The sequence below is a fragment of the Hirundo rustica genome, chromosome 19, assembly GCF_015227805.2.
Source record: "Hirundo rustica isolate bHirRus1 chromosome 19, bHirRus1.pri.v3, whole genome shotgun sequence".
NCBI lineage: Eukaryota > Metazoa > Chordata > Aves > Passeriformes > Hirundinidae > Hirundo > Hirundo rustica.
In genome coordinates this window covers 3,651,245-3,665,736 of record NC_053468.1, presented here as the reverse complement: position 1 = coordinate 3,665,736, position 14,492 = coordinate 3,651,245, and the positions used below count along the sequence as shown (strand labels likewise).

The 14,492-nt window shown below is 54.3% G+C and overlaps 3 protein-coding genes across 11 annotated transcripts in view; 2 read left to right on the top strand and 1 right to left on the bottom strand.

Moving 5' to 3' along the window:
• Positions 1-6,669, top strand: part of ABR (ABR activator of RhoGEF and GTPase) — a 38,155-nt gene extending 31,486 nt beyond the window's left edge. For 2 of the 4 annotated variants that reach the window (XM_040082226.2, XM_040082227.1), the window contains exons 17-23: positions 914-973; positions 1,067-1,176; positions 1,427-1,566; positions 2,034-2,168; positions 2,373-2,478; positions 4,083-4,230; positions 4,375-6,669. In XM_040082226.2, the coding sequence (XP_039938160.1) occupies positions 914-973; positions 1,067-1,176; positions 1,427-1,566; positions 2,034-2,168; positions 2,373-2,478; positions 4,083-4,230; positions 4,375-4,464 (789 nt within the window). In that variant the 3' untranslated portion in view covers positions 4,465-6,669. The remainder of the gene's footprint in view (positions 1-913; positions 974-1,066; positions 1,177-1,426; positions 1,567-2,033; positions 2,169-2,372; positions 2,479-4,082; positions 4,231-4,374) is intronic. The other 2 variants (XM_040082228.2, XM_040082229.2) reach the window with 1 other exon arrangement.
• A 1,152-nt stretch (positions 6,670-7,821) lies between these two features.
• TIMM22 (translocase of inner mitochondrial membrane 22) lies at positions 7,822-11,382 on the bottom strand. Its single transcript, XM_040082230.2, has 4 exons — positions 11,116-11,382; positions 10,552-10,748; positions 9,472-9,544; positions 7,822-8,425 (listed from the first exon to the last, which is right to left on the bottom strand). The coding sequence occupies exons 1-4, from the start codon at positions 11,333-11,335 to the stop codon at positions 8,349-8,351; spliced, it is 567 nt and encodes a 188-aa protein (XP_039938164.1). The 5' UTR covers positions 11,336-11,382; the 3' UTR covers positions 7,822-8,348.
• A 216-nt stretch (positions 11,383-11,598) lies between these two features.
• The window catches only part of SPECC1 (sperm antigen with calponin homology and coiled-coil domains 1), a 92,912-nt gene continuing 90,018 nt past the window's right edge, over positions 11,599-14,492 (top strand). For 2 of the 6 annotated variants that reach the window (XM_040082879.1, XM_040082886.2), the window contains exons 1-2: positions 11,599-11,680; positions 12,961-13,017. The gene's annotated coding sequence lies outside the window, so the exon portion shown is untranslated. The remainder of the gene's footprint in view (positions 11,681-12,960; positions 13,018-14,492) is intronic. The other 4 variants (XM_040082887.1, XM_040082880.2, XM_040082888.1 and 1 more) reach the window with 4 other exon arrangements.

The following is a 14,492-nucleotide window of genomic DNA, read 5'->3' as shown; positions in this document are numbered from 1 at the left end:
CATGAGGGACCCCACAGTGCCCCCCTATCACGACAATGCAGTGACTTTATGGGCAAGGGAACAGCAGCTCCGTGGCTGGGGCAGCAGCTCTGGACATCTTTACGCTTGCCCAGAGCATCTCCTGACCCAGCAGCTGCAGGAAGCTCCTGTGTCCTTGCAGAGTGACCCCATGTGCCTGGCACAAGCGTGGCCTGGCAGCTGCGTGTCCCCAGCCCTGGCAGCCCCCACCAGCTCCCATATGCCATCCCCTTCCCCAAGGGGACATTAGTGCCGGGCTGCCCGCCCCGTGCATTACAGGGATCGATGGGGCCGGATCGATAGCACCAGCTGGGGACCAAAAAGCCCCAAAAGGCAACTGCAGCCGCCTCTGCCCAGCCCTGGGGCCCGGAACCCACCACGGCACGTGCCGGGGCCTTGGGAATGCCGGCACCTCTCGCCGCACCCGGGCGCCGGGGCAGCGTCACCGAGTCCCCCGCTAGCCCCAAAGCCAGAAATAGCAGAGCCTGTCATTCCCAGGGGTTATAAATAGCTTTGGCTATGGGGAGATGTTGTTTTTTTTTTCTGCATGGAAAACGCTGCCCTAGTTCTGTTTCATCAATCTGCCGCCAGAAATAGTCCTAATTTCTTGGAAGTTTCTTGCTTCGCGGGTGTGGGTTAAAGCACTGCCTTGCAGGGGCTCTGGGGAGAGGGGGCTGAGCCTACCTGGCTTCAGGGCACAGCCAGAGGGACCCCAGACCCCAAAGGGGAACCTCTCCATCCTCCAGTCCTGAGCAGCATGTTTCCCAGGAAAAGCATGTCCTGCGCCCTACACCATCTGCAGATCAGGGGCTTTGGGGGCCACCAGGCTGGGATGCCAGCAGGGCTGGCACGAGGCCGTGTCCCCCCAGAACTCACAGACCATCTCTCCCCACAGCTGGACCCACAGGCCGTGCAGACGAAAAACTGGCACATGGATGTGATTGAGATGAACGGGGTAAGTGGAGGCTGGGGACCCACAGCCCCTCGCTGGGATTGCAGCCCCTTCTTGCCTTCAGGCCAGCCAGGACTCACCCCCTGTCTCCCACAGATCAAGGTGGAGTTCTCCATGAAGTTCACAAGCAGGGACATGAGCCTGAAGAGGACCCCATCCAAAAAGCAGACCGGTGTCTTCGGGGTCAAAATCAGTGTGGTGACAAAGTAAATGCAGGGCTGTGGGGGCTGATGTGCTCCGGTCCCCGTGGGTGTGGGGTTGCACTGTGTCCCCTCGCTCCCACCAACACTGGGGAGCTTGGCTGCTGCTCTCTGCTGGGGATTTCTCCAATCCCTTTGCCATTCCCATCCTTCCCCTGCATGCCCATCCCGCCCCTGGCCCAGGCTTTGCAGGGCTGGGCTGGCTGCCACGGCTTCCCCTGGGAACCTTTGCTGACGGCTCCGCTTCCCGAGCCAGGCGCGAGCGCTCCAAGGTGCCTTACATCGTGCGCCAGTGCATCGAGGAGGTGGAGAAGAGGGGCATCGAAGAGGTCGGCATCTACAGGATCTCTGGAGTTGCCACTGACATTCAGGCGTTGAAAGCTGTCTTTGATGCGAGTGAGTGTCCTGGGGGAGCTTGGTCTTCCAATGGGAGGGTTCCCAGGCACGGAGACCCCCCCAGCCCTCTGCAAGCCCAGGGTTTGGTTGTTGCACTGCACACGTGCCAGATATGCCACAGCACAGGGAGGGGCTGGGGGTGAGGAGGGACAAAAACACCCAGAGATCCCAGCCCTGTTTGTGCCTCGATGCCTCTGAGCTGCAGCCACTCCTGGCTGACTCCTGGGAGACACTGAGTCAGGGAAACATTGCAAATGGATTTGCAAATCGTTCTGTGTCCGGTTGCCCAGCCAGGCGGGAAGCACTCAGCTTTTCCCAGCCTCAGCCTGGCTAATGGGGCTGTGAACCCAGCAGTGCTGTCCCTGCTCTCCAGCTGGCAGCCTGTCTGGATAGCTGGAGTGACAGAGGGTGGAGACCCTGAGGGGAAGGAGGGCAGGAGGCATCACATGTGAGTGCTCTCTTGACAGATAACAAGGACATCCTGGTGATGCTGAGTGACATGGACATCAATGCCATCGCTGGCACGCTGAAGCTGTACTTCCGTGAGCTGCCCGAGCCCCTCCTCACTGACAGACTCTACCCCGCCTTCATGGAGGGGATCGGTAAGGGCCTGGGATGGGAAGGGGTTGATGCAGAAACGGGGCTCTGTTTGGCATTGCTGGCATGGGAGACTTCTGCTGGCTCCAGGCCAGCTCAGGGTGCTGCCCCCCAGTGCTCCCACCCTGGCTGCTGGGAGGTCTCTGGCTGTGGAGGGTCCTGCTGCTGCACCAGACCCCGTCCTGAGCCCGCTCCCTCTTTGCCTCCAGCCCTCTCGGATCCTGCTGCCAAGGAGAACTGCATGATGCACCTTCTCCGCTCGCTGCCTGACCCCAACCTCATCACCTTCCTCTTCCTGCTGGAGCACTTGAAAAGGTAATGGCTCAGGGGCTGCCTGGGATGGGTCGGAGGTGCAGGACGGGTCTGTCTCACTGCTTTGCCACGGGGATGGGACATGAACAGAGTTAGAGCTGCTGTTTGATTCCTGTGGTGCCTGCACAGCTGCAGGCTGATCCCAGACTGGAGGCAGATGGTGCTGTGCTGGTGCAGAGCAGGGCAGCAGCCAGGGCCAGCAGCGGCAGCTTGGGGCAGGCATGGAGTGGTCCTTTCCCAGCCCTTCCAAGAGGGTACAGCTCCAGGTGTGTTCCACCTGCCCCATCTCTCTGGGCTCAGGCATATTCCCCAAGGCTGCAGCTAGTTCAGACTCTTGCCTGATATCGGTGTTGGCTTTCCACATCTCCTCTCCTTGGGCCCTGTAGGATACTGAGGGGATCCTGGAACCATTCTGCCCCTTCAGAGCAGCCCTTGGTGTCCCAGGACCACCAGCTGTGGTGCCAACAGGGCCTGTGCTGTGCCTGGCCAGTGATCCAGGTCAGCTCTGCAGGGAGCACATGGCCTCTGGAAACATGGAACACTTGGCTGCTGCAGCCGGTGTGCAGCTGGTTGGAGGAGCTCTGCAGGGAGCAGCTGGCCTCAGCACAGGACAGGAATCAACTGGGAACTCTGCAGTGTCCCCCTTAGCAGGAAAACAGCTCTGTGTCCCTTCCCACCAGTCCAGGAGTTGCCCTTGCAAAACAAGGTGCAATGATCTCTGTCACTTGGCAGCAGCGGGTGGCCAAGAACCAAGGATAGTCAGCTCTGTGGAAATGTGCCAGGACTGCAGGTGACACCTCATGTCACCTGTCCCAGGGTGAGTGCAACAGTATGTGGTTTGACAGGCTTTGTCTTGTCCCAGATGAGGTGCATCCAAACCTGGGGACTGGGGCTCTATGAGGGCCCAAAACCCATGGAAAGCAGGGGCTGTGGAAGGGCAGCAGAGAGAACACGGATCCTGGCCAGAGCTTGGGACTAGGGCTCACAGCTCATGTTACTTGCATCATGCAGGGGGTTTTGGATTTTTTTTATTCCTCTGGTTTGGCTAAAACCAAACAGAAAAAGTGATTGATGCTGGGGGATGGAGAAGGAAAAATCCATTTCCATCCTGAGAACCGGGCACAGCCAGTTCCCACATCTGCTCCCCTGGCCTGGGCTCAAGGGAGCAGCCCGTGCCGGGGAGCACAGCTGCCTCCTAACATGGCAATGTTGTGGGTCCTGCTTCCTCGGTGCTTGGCAGGGCTCCCACGGGGTTGTCGGGGCAGGGAGCCTCGAGGGGAGTGGGTGCAGGGGGCAGGGGCTGGTGCAGAGCCCCCTGTGCCCTGCAGGCTCGGGCAGGGTGGAGGCCCTGCAGCGCTTGGTGGCTGCCACATCACACCCGGGGCTCCCGGCCAGGCCCGGCGGCTCCGGTGGAGGCCGTGAAGGGGGCAGAGCTCCCTGCCCTGCACCTGGCTTTTCTGAGGGCTGCAAAGGGCAGTGTAAAGCTGGAGGTGCCCCACTGCTGCTGGGAGAAGGGAGAGCAGCCCTCGGCCGCCGCATCACCCCATGGCTCCCCACTCCTGAACGCTGTTAGGGGCTGACGCTGCCTCTCTCCCTGTGCCCCACAGGGTGGCTGAAAAGGAGCCTATCAACAAAATGTCTCTCCACAATCTGGCCACGGTCTTTGGGCCAACACTGCTGAGACCCTCAGAAGGGGAGAGCAAGGTGCACCTCACCCTGGCCTCTGACATCTGGTCCCACGATGTGATGGCCCAGGTAAGAGCTGGGTACTGGAGGGGTTCACCTGCCTGTCTGGTGAACAGACGGGTAAAAATTTGTTACTTTTTGCTGGATGGGACAAGCTGGGAGGTGGGAGCACTTCCCCTTTCTGTAGTAACACCCTCCATTTACCTTCTACAGGTCCAGGTCCTTCTCTACTACCTGCAGCATCCTCCCATCTCCTTCACGGAGCTCAAACGCAACACACTTTACTTCTCCACGGACGTGTAGCCTGCAGGCAGAAGGCACCAGCTGCAAACACTCCAGCTCCCTGCTGGGGGACTCGGACTGGATCGCAGCCCCCAAGGGAGACCAGCCCAGACCCAGGATGCTGCTGCCTGCAGCTCCTGTACAATCACGTTCCAGTGGCCCGGGCCCACCAGGTGCCAGGGCCTCTCTGTAAAGTAGTCGTGTCTTATGTCCCTTCTTGTGTTCAAGGATTGTTTTTATGTATATTTGCTCAACGGAAGAGGTAGTGACTGACAAGGGCCGTGGACACAGGCTTCCCCCTTGGCAAGTTTTCTCCTGGACTCCTTTCTGCCTGCTCACTCCTACCAGGCACCCCTCGCCTGAAGCCCGCAGTGCCGCACGAGTGCCTGTTTGCTGCCCAGCTCCCTGCCCACGCCTGCATGTGCAGCACCAGCCCGCTCCGAGGCCGGGAGCACACGGGCCTCCCTCCCCGGTGACGACCAGCTCTGCTTTGGCTTCGCTGCCTGTGCAAATGTTGGACCCTGTGCCTGGATCCCGCTGCGGCCCGAGCAAACCTGCGAGCACGAGAGCGGAGGAGCGGGGTGCTGCTTCCTCCCTGCCACGGCTCTTCTGGGTGTTTTCAGGCCAGTCCCCTCTCCAGCCCCAGCCCGGTGCTTTGCCTCTGTGTGTGTGTGGCGTGGCGGTTCCTCCCCTCGCTGGATTTCACCTCTGAGTGCTGTTATGGGTTACCCCTCACACAAGGCTGGAGCCAGAGGTGCTGTGCTGGTCTCGGTCCACAGCAGGCTGAAGGGATGGCCAGCCAGGCAGGTTTGCTTTCTGCACCATGGGCTGACCCCACGTCTGATCTAGCACTGATGCGGTCCCAAATTTCCCAAATTTGGAAATTTGGTGGGGAACAGGGTAGCTGCTGTACAGTTCTGTCTCTGCCATAGCGAGGCACTCGTGCCCCTGCCAGCCCAGCATGCACCCCGTGGCACAGCCAGCCGTGGCACCAGCATTCCTCCCGTGGCCATGGGGACAAGGAGATGTTTTTTCCCCTCCTTGGCCTTCCCTGCTGCACTGGGCACGGGGCAGCACGTGGCCCAGCCTCGGTGGCAGCCTGGCTGCCAGAGGCAAGTGCTCTGCAGCAGCTGGATGGTCACCCAGCCTGGGAACCAGCACAGAAGGAGGGGAGCAGGAAAGCCTTCATGGCCCCCTGTGACTGAAGGCAGAAATGTCTTTCTCCCAAAGTGGTTGCTGCTGGATTAGCCGTGCCCAGCCAGCTCAGGTCTGTTTGTTAGTGGCTCCGGTTCTTGACCCCTCCCAAGCTGATGGCTGGAGTTGTCACATCATGTCCCAAGGCAGGACAAGCTGCCCAAGTGCCCGGCTCCCGGGACGTCCCCCACACTCCCACGTAGGTGTTGGCACCTGTTGGGACACAAAACCTTTAGCTCTGTGAGCTGAGTCCATGTTCTTGTGGGAAGAGCCCCCCCACCTCCTTGACTGCGTTGGCCCTGTGCTCTCCTGTGCCAAATGGAGATGGACGAGAAGTGACCGAGCGCGTCCCTCACAGCGGCGTTGCCTTTACCCTCCCGACTTACGGACTGTTCCAGGTAGAGCCCAGCCACCGATGCACCAGGTATGTCCTCAGCCACCTCCCTGGGGAAGGCAGCACCTGCCAGCCCTGCACCAGCAACGAAGGAGGGGAGGTCTCAGTCCCCCTCCAAAGGGCTCACACTCCAGACCCTGCTCCTCTTGACTACCAGCTAAACAGAAGGGAAACAGCATTGCAGAAAATAACCAGGTGTCTGTCTTGGCCCTGGACCCAGAAAGGAGGCCGAGCTCTAGATCTGACTGCACAACGGATCCCTGTGTGTGTCTGATTTGTTACATGTGTCCGAGTCTCTGTCCACCACGCTGTCATTCCAGATGGAGACTCTGTACAGCCAAATCTCCCCCCACGACAGTGGCTGGAGGCCCGGTCCCCACTGCCCAGCACAACGGGCTGTGGCTGTCCCCATGACTGGCTTTTGCTTGTCCCTACAGGAAGGAAAAGAGGGGGGTGGACTCTTGCAGCTACAGGTAGAATAGAACTGTTAATTAATATTTGACTTTCAAAAGTTGATAAGGATATATTTTTGTTTGTGTTCTGTTTCAATTTCTGTAGATTATAAACTTTAAATGGCTGTAAAACCTCGTGAGGAGAAAAAAAATGTTAATAAAAATGCAAAGCCCTGATATTTGCACAAAAGAAGCCCTGTGGTGTTGCTGTTTGCACTAACTGATCACCTTGGCATCACAGCTGCTTTCTGTCGTGGAATTCTTGCTGGTTGCACTTCGAGCCAGTGGTATAAGCACAGGCATTGTGCCAGGCAATCTTTGAAGAGAATTCTTATGGTTTGGGCTGCATCCTTGCATTTTGGAGGAAAAAAACATGGACTGTCTGGAGCCAGCCTGTTTAATCAGCCTAGAATTACTGAAGCTTAAAATTCAGCTGACTTGCACAGCTTCTGGCCTGAGGATACCGAACAGGCACAGCAAAGGGACATCAGGAGATCTGGAAACCTCATCTGATAGATCACATGGTACTGTTTCCCTGCTTCTTTCCATGTGGGAATGGGAGCCAATGTGCCTCCAAACTGACCACTGACCAGTGTATCAGCCAAAACACACTGGCAGGATCGCTCTTCCAGGTCAACAAGGGCTGTCACTGTTCTGGGATGTCAAACTGTGGATGCAAAGGAGGGGAAGTGGGTGGGAAAATCCCTATTAGTTGTGTGCACTACGTCTGAAATGCCACTGCCTCAAAAATATGAGAGGGAGCGTTTGCCTTTATGGAGCGGCTCAATGAAGGTTAAGAACGACCCTCTGAGATCTGAGAACACAGTTTGGTTAGAAGAGCAGGAGGGCAGATAGAACACAAAGAGGCAGCAGCTCCTTGAGCTAACAAATATGTTTTGATTTCAGCACCAATGTTGGGCAGAGATAACACTTTGCTTCCCCCTGTGTAACACTGGGGCACTTGGAGGTGGCACAGGGATGTGATGGGAAGCAGGCTGTGTGCTGAGTGAGTGCCCAGTTACCTGCCAAACTTTGGTTTATTCTCACAACTCTGCTTTCTAAGTCTCACTATCAAACTGCTGGAACTAATGGGGTGAGCCTGGGGCTGTTAAAGCAGTAGCAAGATTGCACTCCCACAGTGAGGTTAAATCAGGCTAGCCAAGTGGCTTCAGAGAATTATACTTCAGCAACAACCTCTTTTTTTTTCCCCCTTAAATCATCTGCCAGTAACCACACAGCTCTAAGGCTAAGGATTCCTTTCTGCTTTTCCCTTTAAAACATGGTAAGGAAATCTGGCGCTCATCTCTGTACTTGAAATAAGACAAGTTGTACAGATGGTGGTTTGTCTTCAGATGGTATTTTAAGAAAAGCCTGGAACAAAGTTATTTCTCCACAGGATCTTACCTCTCCCCAACAGAGTAGCAAGCTGCAAACTGGTAACTGTTAAAACACTTGCAGCACCTTCAAATATGTGGTAACCTAAATCGGTGCGTTTCTCTTCGAAGATCGTCCTCCTGTCTTCTTTTGATGCTAGCAACAGACTTAATCAAAATCAGCCCCAGAGGATCGAAAGAGCTCACAGTCCAGGCATGTTTCCTGGAAACTGACAGTCAGCTGATGTGTCCTGGAGATGCTGCTCTGTGCCTGGCTCCATCCTCCCAAGCTCCCACAAGCCTGCCTGGAGCAGCTCGCCAGGGCTCGCAGCCAGGTTGCTGTTAGTCATTCCGAAAGCGGCCAGCGCCGCCCCGCCCGCACCGGCCAGGACTCCAGAGGCAGTGGAAAGGTAAGCCTGATGGTTGTGCCGTGATGCAGGCTCTCAGCAGCAGCACTGGAACAGGCAACGTTGCTCCCCAGGGACCCGGCTGTTACCGGAGGTAGTAATCGACTGCGGCGGAGAAAGCGGCGAATCCTCCGCAGCCGATCACCCCGGCCTTCAACCCGGCTGCAAGGCAAGGGTGGGAAACAATGAGACAAAGCAGGAAAAAAATTCTTCTTCCCAGTAACTTGTGCTGGTTCAAAGAGCCCACACCAGCAGGAGCCTGGCAGTGGCCTCCCAGGGGACACCGGCACTGCCTGATGTACAGCCCTCGGGGCCAGCAGGATTTGCTCTCTGGGTGCTGTGGCCTCAGGCTCACCCAGGGGCCAGAGGAGAACCCTCCAGTGGCCACTGCTGATTTTACTGTGCTCTCATCTGAGCCCTGCAAGTGGCTTGGTGGGACTAGGGAGGGATAGGAAGAGCAGCTATTGCTCTGACAGCTCTAAGAGGATTAGGTCGAGGACAGACACAACTTAACAAGCTCAATTAGAAGCACTTTCAAAAGCTGTCTTTTCATTTATGCTCAATAAAACAGGACAAGTTTTTTTTTTCTTAAGGAGAGTGAGAGAAGTTGGATATTTCTGATGAGCAGAGCAGCTCTCTCCTACTTGGGGATTTTCCCAGATGTTACCACTAAAGGAAAGTCCCCACTAGCGCTGCTGGACTAAAACCCCAGTGCTCCTTCTCATTCGTATGTAAGCAGAATTGTCTGTTTGAACTGATACATGAGAAAGGAGAAAAGCATTTTACACACAGTACAAAAGAAGAGAGTAGAGTTCTTTAGTTCTAATTTCAAAGGAGAGTAGCAGAGACAATGAAATGGGAGATGTGTAGAGCTCAGTTAACACAAGAGCTTCTGAGTTGTTCTGTATGTATTTTTGGCTCTCTCCCATGTCACCACAGAAGAATGTGGACAGCCACCACCATCTCCTGATATTTCTTTCAAGTGAATCTTGTCGATTTTCCTCTCTGACCAACCCTTCCTTATCCACACTGATTCTTGGAGCTGACAGTTCTGCCAGGCCGGAGCACGCTCTCACACTGGCTCCACCACAACCCCACGCAAAGAGGTTTGTAGTGTGTGTGTTGCACTAAGAACAGCATGTGCTGCATAACCAAATTCAACCTTATCACAGTTATCACAGGAACGGTTCCCAGCAGGCACCACCAACCTCTGAAGCCGATGGCTCCTCCCGTGATGCAGCCACTGATAACGCTGTTCTTCCAGTCTGACTTCCCACGATACTGTGGAATTAGAAATCAGAGTCAACAAGTAAATATGGAATGAACACCCAGCATCTGTGCTAGCAGCAAGGAGGATTAAACGGCCTTCCATCCTCTTCTCAGCTGAGGATGTTCTTCCCTCTGCTCTCAGCAGATGGCCCTGCACTCCCAAACTTGCAGGGCTGGGAAGGGAGGAAGGAGCAGGTAACCTGGAGAGGTAAGACAAATCCATATGGTGCAATGCAGTGCTGTGGGAAGGATCCTCAAGAGAGCCAGCACAGCTCCCAGAACACAGCCCTGAGCCTAAAAGTGCAGTAACTACCTGAGAGCAGCCCTGAGCCTGGCCATGCAGCTGGTCCTTGGCACAGGTGACAGGCACAGCACCTGCTGACAAAGATGGACTATTTCTATAGCCAGGACACGCTGGATTTTCACCAGAGCACAGATCTCTTTGTTCTGCTCCATTGTGCAAGCAGATACACTTTTCTTCTAGATGAGTTAAGAAGTAATGGTGCCTTTCAATTAAAAGGCAGGACTCAAATTCATAACAGGGTAATTTTCCTATTTAAAAAAGCAGATGATGGATTTACCATTGAGCTGCACAGGATCATTTCTGGCTGTAGGGGCCAGATGAAAACTGGCCTTTTACTCAAGAACTTCCATCCAATGATCCCTTTCTGCATATGGAATTTTTAGACACTCAAATTACCATGTTGCAACTTACAGTTTGACATTTTACACAAGCACTTGTAGCTAGGGTTTTAAAAAGTAATGTCTGTGCTTGCCAATGCACTCAGGACTTAAACTGAAAAGCACTTTGCTATTGCAAAAGAGTTCTGCATTCTGTCAGAGACCAGCAGCTCTGAAGGCAGATCTCAAAGCTGAAAATCTTTACTGGCCAAGAAAGAACAAAGCAGCCTATTCCATTGCCCTGTTGCAAAGAGCATAGAGGTACTTATTTGGATCTGGTAAAAGATTTTAAAGAGTACCAGAAAACGTTTCTTAATGGTTGAGATGCTCTTACTCACAGATTCAACCACGCATTCCGTGCAGGAGAACATGGCACCCACAATGGCAAAGTTCTTGGCGTAGGAGATGCCCCGCTGCCCCATGTCCTTGAGCACCTCCTTAGCTGTGGGTGTGCGATAGGGATCCTTGGGATCAAACCCCACGTTGGTGTCAATGCCAGCCGTGAAGATACCGAACGCACCTCCCAGAACAAATCCTGCAGAAGAGAAACAAAACGAAATGAACTCGGCTGGGCTGGAGCAGCACATTCCCCGCAAGCAATGAAGCGGCTCTGCTCCCGCAGTCTGCAGGTGCTGCACTGTGACAGGGGCAGGAATCTCTCGGTACTCTGGACGCTTGTGACAGCCTGCACTGTGCTGAGGAAAGGCCATGAGCACCTGTGCTTCTCCAAGGAAGGCAAACACCGATCCCTCCCTGCAACATGTGACAGGCTCTGGAGAAGGCTTAGGAGGAAAATCAAAGCACGGGGGCTGCAACATCTTCTCCATCCGCCCCTGTCCCGACGCCACAGGGACCCCCGAACCACCCCACAGCTGCCTGCCCCGTCCTTCCAGCCGCCGCACCTCCCACGCAAGCCAGCGCCGCCTTGAAGGCGCAGCTCTCCATGACCCGCTCCACCATCTTCTGCTCCTCGCTCTTGGGCGGGCAGGGGATTCCGCCGAAGACGGCGGGGTCCCAGACGCGGGGCTGTCGCTTGTCGCCCACGAGGTGCTGCAGCAGGAGGCTGTACTGCAGCGGCGGCGGCGCCGGCTCTCCCCGGCCGGAGGGCGGCGGGGCCGCCATGATGGCCTTGCACACCCACGGGCGCTCGCCGCCGCGTCCGGGCCCTCTCGAGCTGCAGCGGCGGAGGCGCACGGGAATTGTAGTTCCGCAACGGAAGGAAGCCGGCCGCGCATCCCTGTGCTTTGACTACACCTCCCAGTCTGCCCCGCGCCGACGCCTTCGGGGAGAACTACCACTCCCGGCATGTTCCGCGGCGCGCCGCGGGGATTGGCCGTCCCGGGCAGCCGGGGGACTACATTACCCGGCGTGCCGCGTGCCAACCCCCTGGCGGCCGGTACGGCCGGTGCAGGTGAGGTGAGGGCTCCGGCTGCGGAGCATCCCCGAATGCGGCGGCGGCGGCTGCAGGTGAGCGCGGGGCGGTGAGGGCAGCGCGGCGGGACTGACAGGGCTGGGGAGAACCGGCAGCCTCGCGCCGGGCATCCCCGTGCTGGGGGAGCGCCGAGGTGCCGCAGTGCGGGAGCCAGTCCCTGTGCCCTGGCTGAGGTGCGGGGAGCGGGCTGAGGTGTCGCCGTGTCCCCGCATCCTCCCGGCGGTTGACTCCGGCCCCGCGCCGGTGTCTGAGGGCAACAGGTCCCGCACGGGGCGGGCGGGCGCTGCCCGTGCCCGCACCGTCCCGCCGGAGCCGAGCCGGGGCTCTGAGGGCAGCCGGGCTCCCGCAGCCCCCGCGGGGCTCTGAGGGCAGCCGAGGCCGGCCGGGCGGGCGGGTCGTGCCCGGGGCTGCACGGCCCAAGGCACCGGAGCCTGGCAAAGGTGTCCCCGCTGTGCCAGGACACGCCGGAGCACCGGGACATCCCCGGGTGCTCTCTGGGGAGAGCTCGGGCTCCTCTGGTGTAGAGCAGCAGTGTTGCTTCGGGACATGTGTAGCTCAAAAGGGCTCTGAAAATATCCACAATATTCTGCCACAAAATGCGGACTTGACTCGTGTCAAATCGTGTAGCTCTGGGGAGCTTGTTCTGTTTGGTCATAAGGTAAAAAGATGTTGCTTTTCCTTTTGGTAAGCAAGGTGCAGTGAGCATTAAAAAAATCTGTGTTCCTTGCTTGCGTTGCTTTTTTCTTTACCTGCTTTACTTTCTTCTTCTTGCGGACTAAAACTAGTTTTCCTATTCGTGTGACAATAGGAGTGCCTTGAAAATACCTTTCTTCTTATTCGGTATTTTTCTGTTTGAAGTTACCCACAGGTTTTAAAGTCTATGAGAAATACTTGTCTTGGTTTCAATAGGATGCGTGGAATTATTGTATTTTATTAAATGAAAATTACTTTAAAAATTAAGTAAATGATGCATTGGTATGAAGTCTTCCTGATATCTTGAAACGCAACTTTTTAGCGGTCCCAAAGTAATAAACTTTATTTTCTGTTTTCGTCCTTTTTTCCCTCTGTCCTGCTTATGTCTTAGTGTAGGTAGGTTCAAATAACGATTTAAAGGATGGTTTTATCCCATTAAATACATCATTAGGCGAAGTTCAACAACTTTCCTCTAAATCCCACTGCCCTCTACTGGCTGCACCAGCAGGGCCCCCCGGCCCGCTGCTATTCCCTCTCTTGTTTTTTTGTCCTTGGGTTTTTAATTTGTTTGTTTGGGGGTATTCTAACCACCCCCCCCCCTTTTTTTTTTTTTTTTTTTAAGGTCAAAACCGGTGAAAAAGCACGTGGTCAAAATCTACTACCGCAGGATCTTTACAAGGTAGGGAGGTTGCTGGCAGGATGATCTCCCTAAGGAACCCTCAACTTAAGATTTCAATCTTCTTGATCCAAAATAACCTTGCTGGGCTGATCTCGAAGTCACACAGCAAAGCCTAATTTCCAAAGGCCTAAAGGGAAAAAAAACCCATATATGCTGGGTTGGGAATTTCAGCTGGGTTGAGAGTTTATATGTATAGTTGAAATATGGATTTGACTTTCTTTCCCCTGAGTTTTGGAGAAAATGCTGGGTTACTATTTGTTTGTAAATAAAATATTTAAGCAAGAATTTTGTAAATATGATTCTATAAAATATACTTATTTATGGATATTGATACGTAAGTAGATGTTATTTTCCTCCCTCCTTAGATATTTAATAGTTTTCTCCTCTTCCCATTCATGTTGTTCCATGTTCTACATACGAACAAATTCTGGTGCCCGATTATTTGATTAATCTCATCTGCCTGAACAGATTTTTCGTGTGGGTGAAATCAGATGGAGGATTAAGGATTTGAGAGGGAATATGAGAATTCAACACATCTTTGATAAACAAGATGTTCAAATGAAACTTTCAGCTGTTTCTTTTTTCCAAGCCTGTGGACCTTCATCGCTGCCGAGTGTGCAGCTGATGCATCCGCCCCTCTTCCATCTCCCTGGCTGCTGTCCCCGAAGCCACTCTTTTATCCTGGAGCTCTTCAGTCCAGTGCAAGAGCTCAGGTTATTTTTATCCTTGCCTAGTCCCACAAAATGAAACATTTTGCATTCGGGCGAGTGTGACGGCAGCAACGGGCGCAGATGATCCCAAGCTTTTGTGCTGCTCCGAGGAGCTCGGTGTCTGTTTCAGCAGAGGGCAGCACATGGTGACACTGAATAATTGCGTTTCACTTGACCTTTACAGTGACTCAGTGACTCCCACACTTCAGTATTCACCAGACAGGGTAAATCTTGGAGATAATGAGGGGTTTGTCAGAAATCTTGCTTTCGCATATGTCTTGGTTGTGGAGTTCCCAGGTTTTGAATAGACTCTAGCAGCGCTATTAAAAAAATTAAAATAAGTTTTCACAGTCCTCAACTTTTATTTTGTCAAACTGCCAGTTCCAGAGTATTTTCTGAAGTTAGCCAGCCAGGCAAGAAGTGACTGAAGGTGGAAGTCAACAAGATCAAATCCATTCTTTTTCACTCATTCCTACCTGTGGGTACCTTTTTTCCTCATCAGAACTGTCATGTTGTAGGGGTGAATGAGGAGATAAATTAATGGGTATTTTAATGAAAAAAAGGAAAAGTTTTAATCACCACAAGCAGAAGGAAGTGGGGCTGCTTCACAGGTGTTTACGCTGCTGATCTCACCTGTTGTGTTCAAAGAGGTTTCCAGTGGCTGGGAAGGTGCTGGGACCTGCTGGGCTTTGTTTCCACCCTATGGGATTCTCATCTATACATTAAATTTAATCCTTTCCTACTTGTCATTGAGCTTGTGAATGT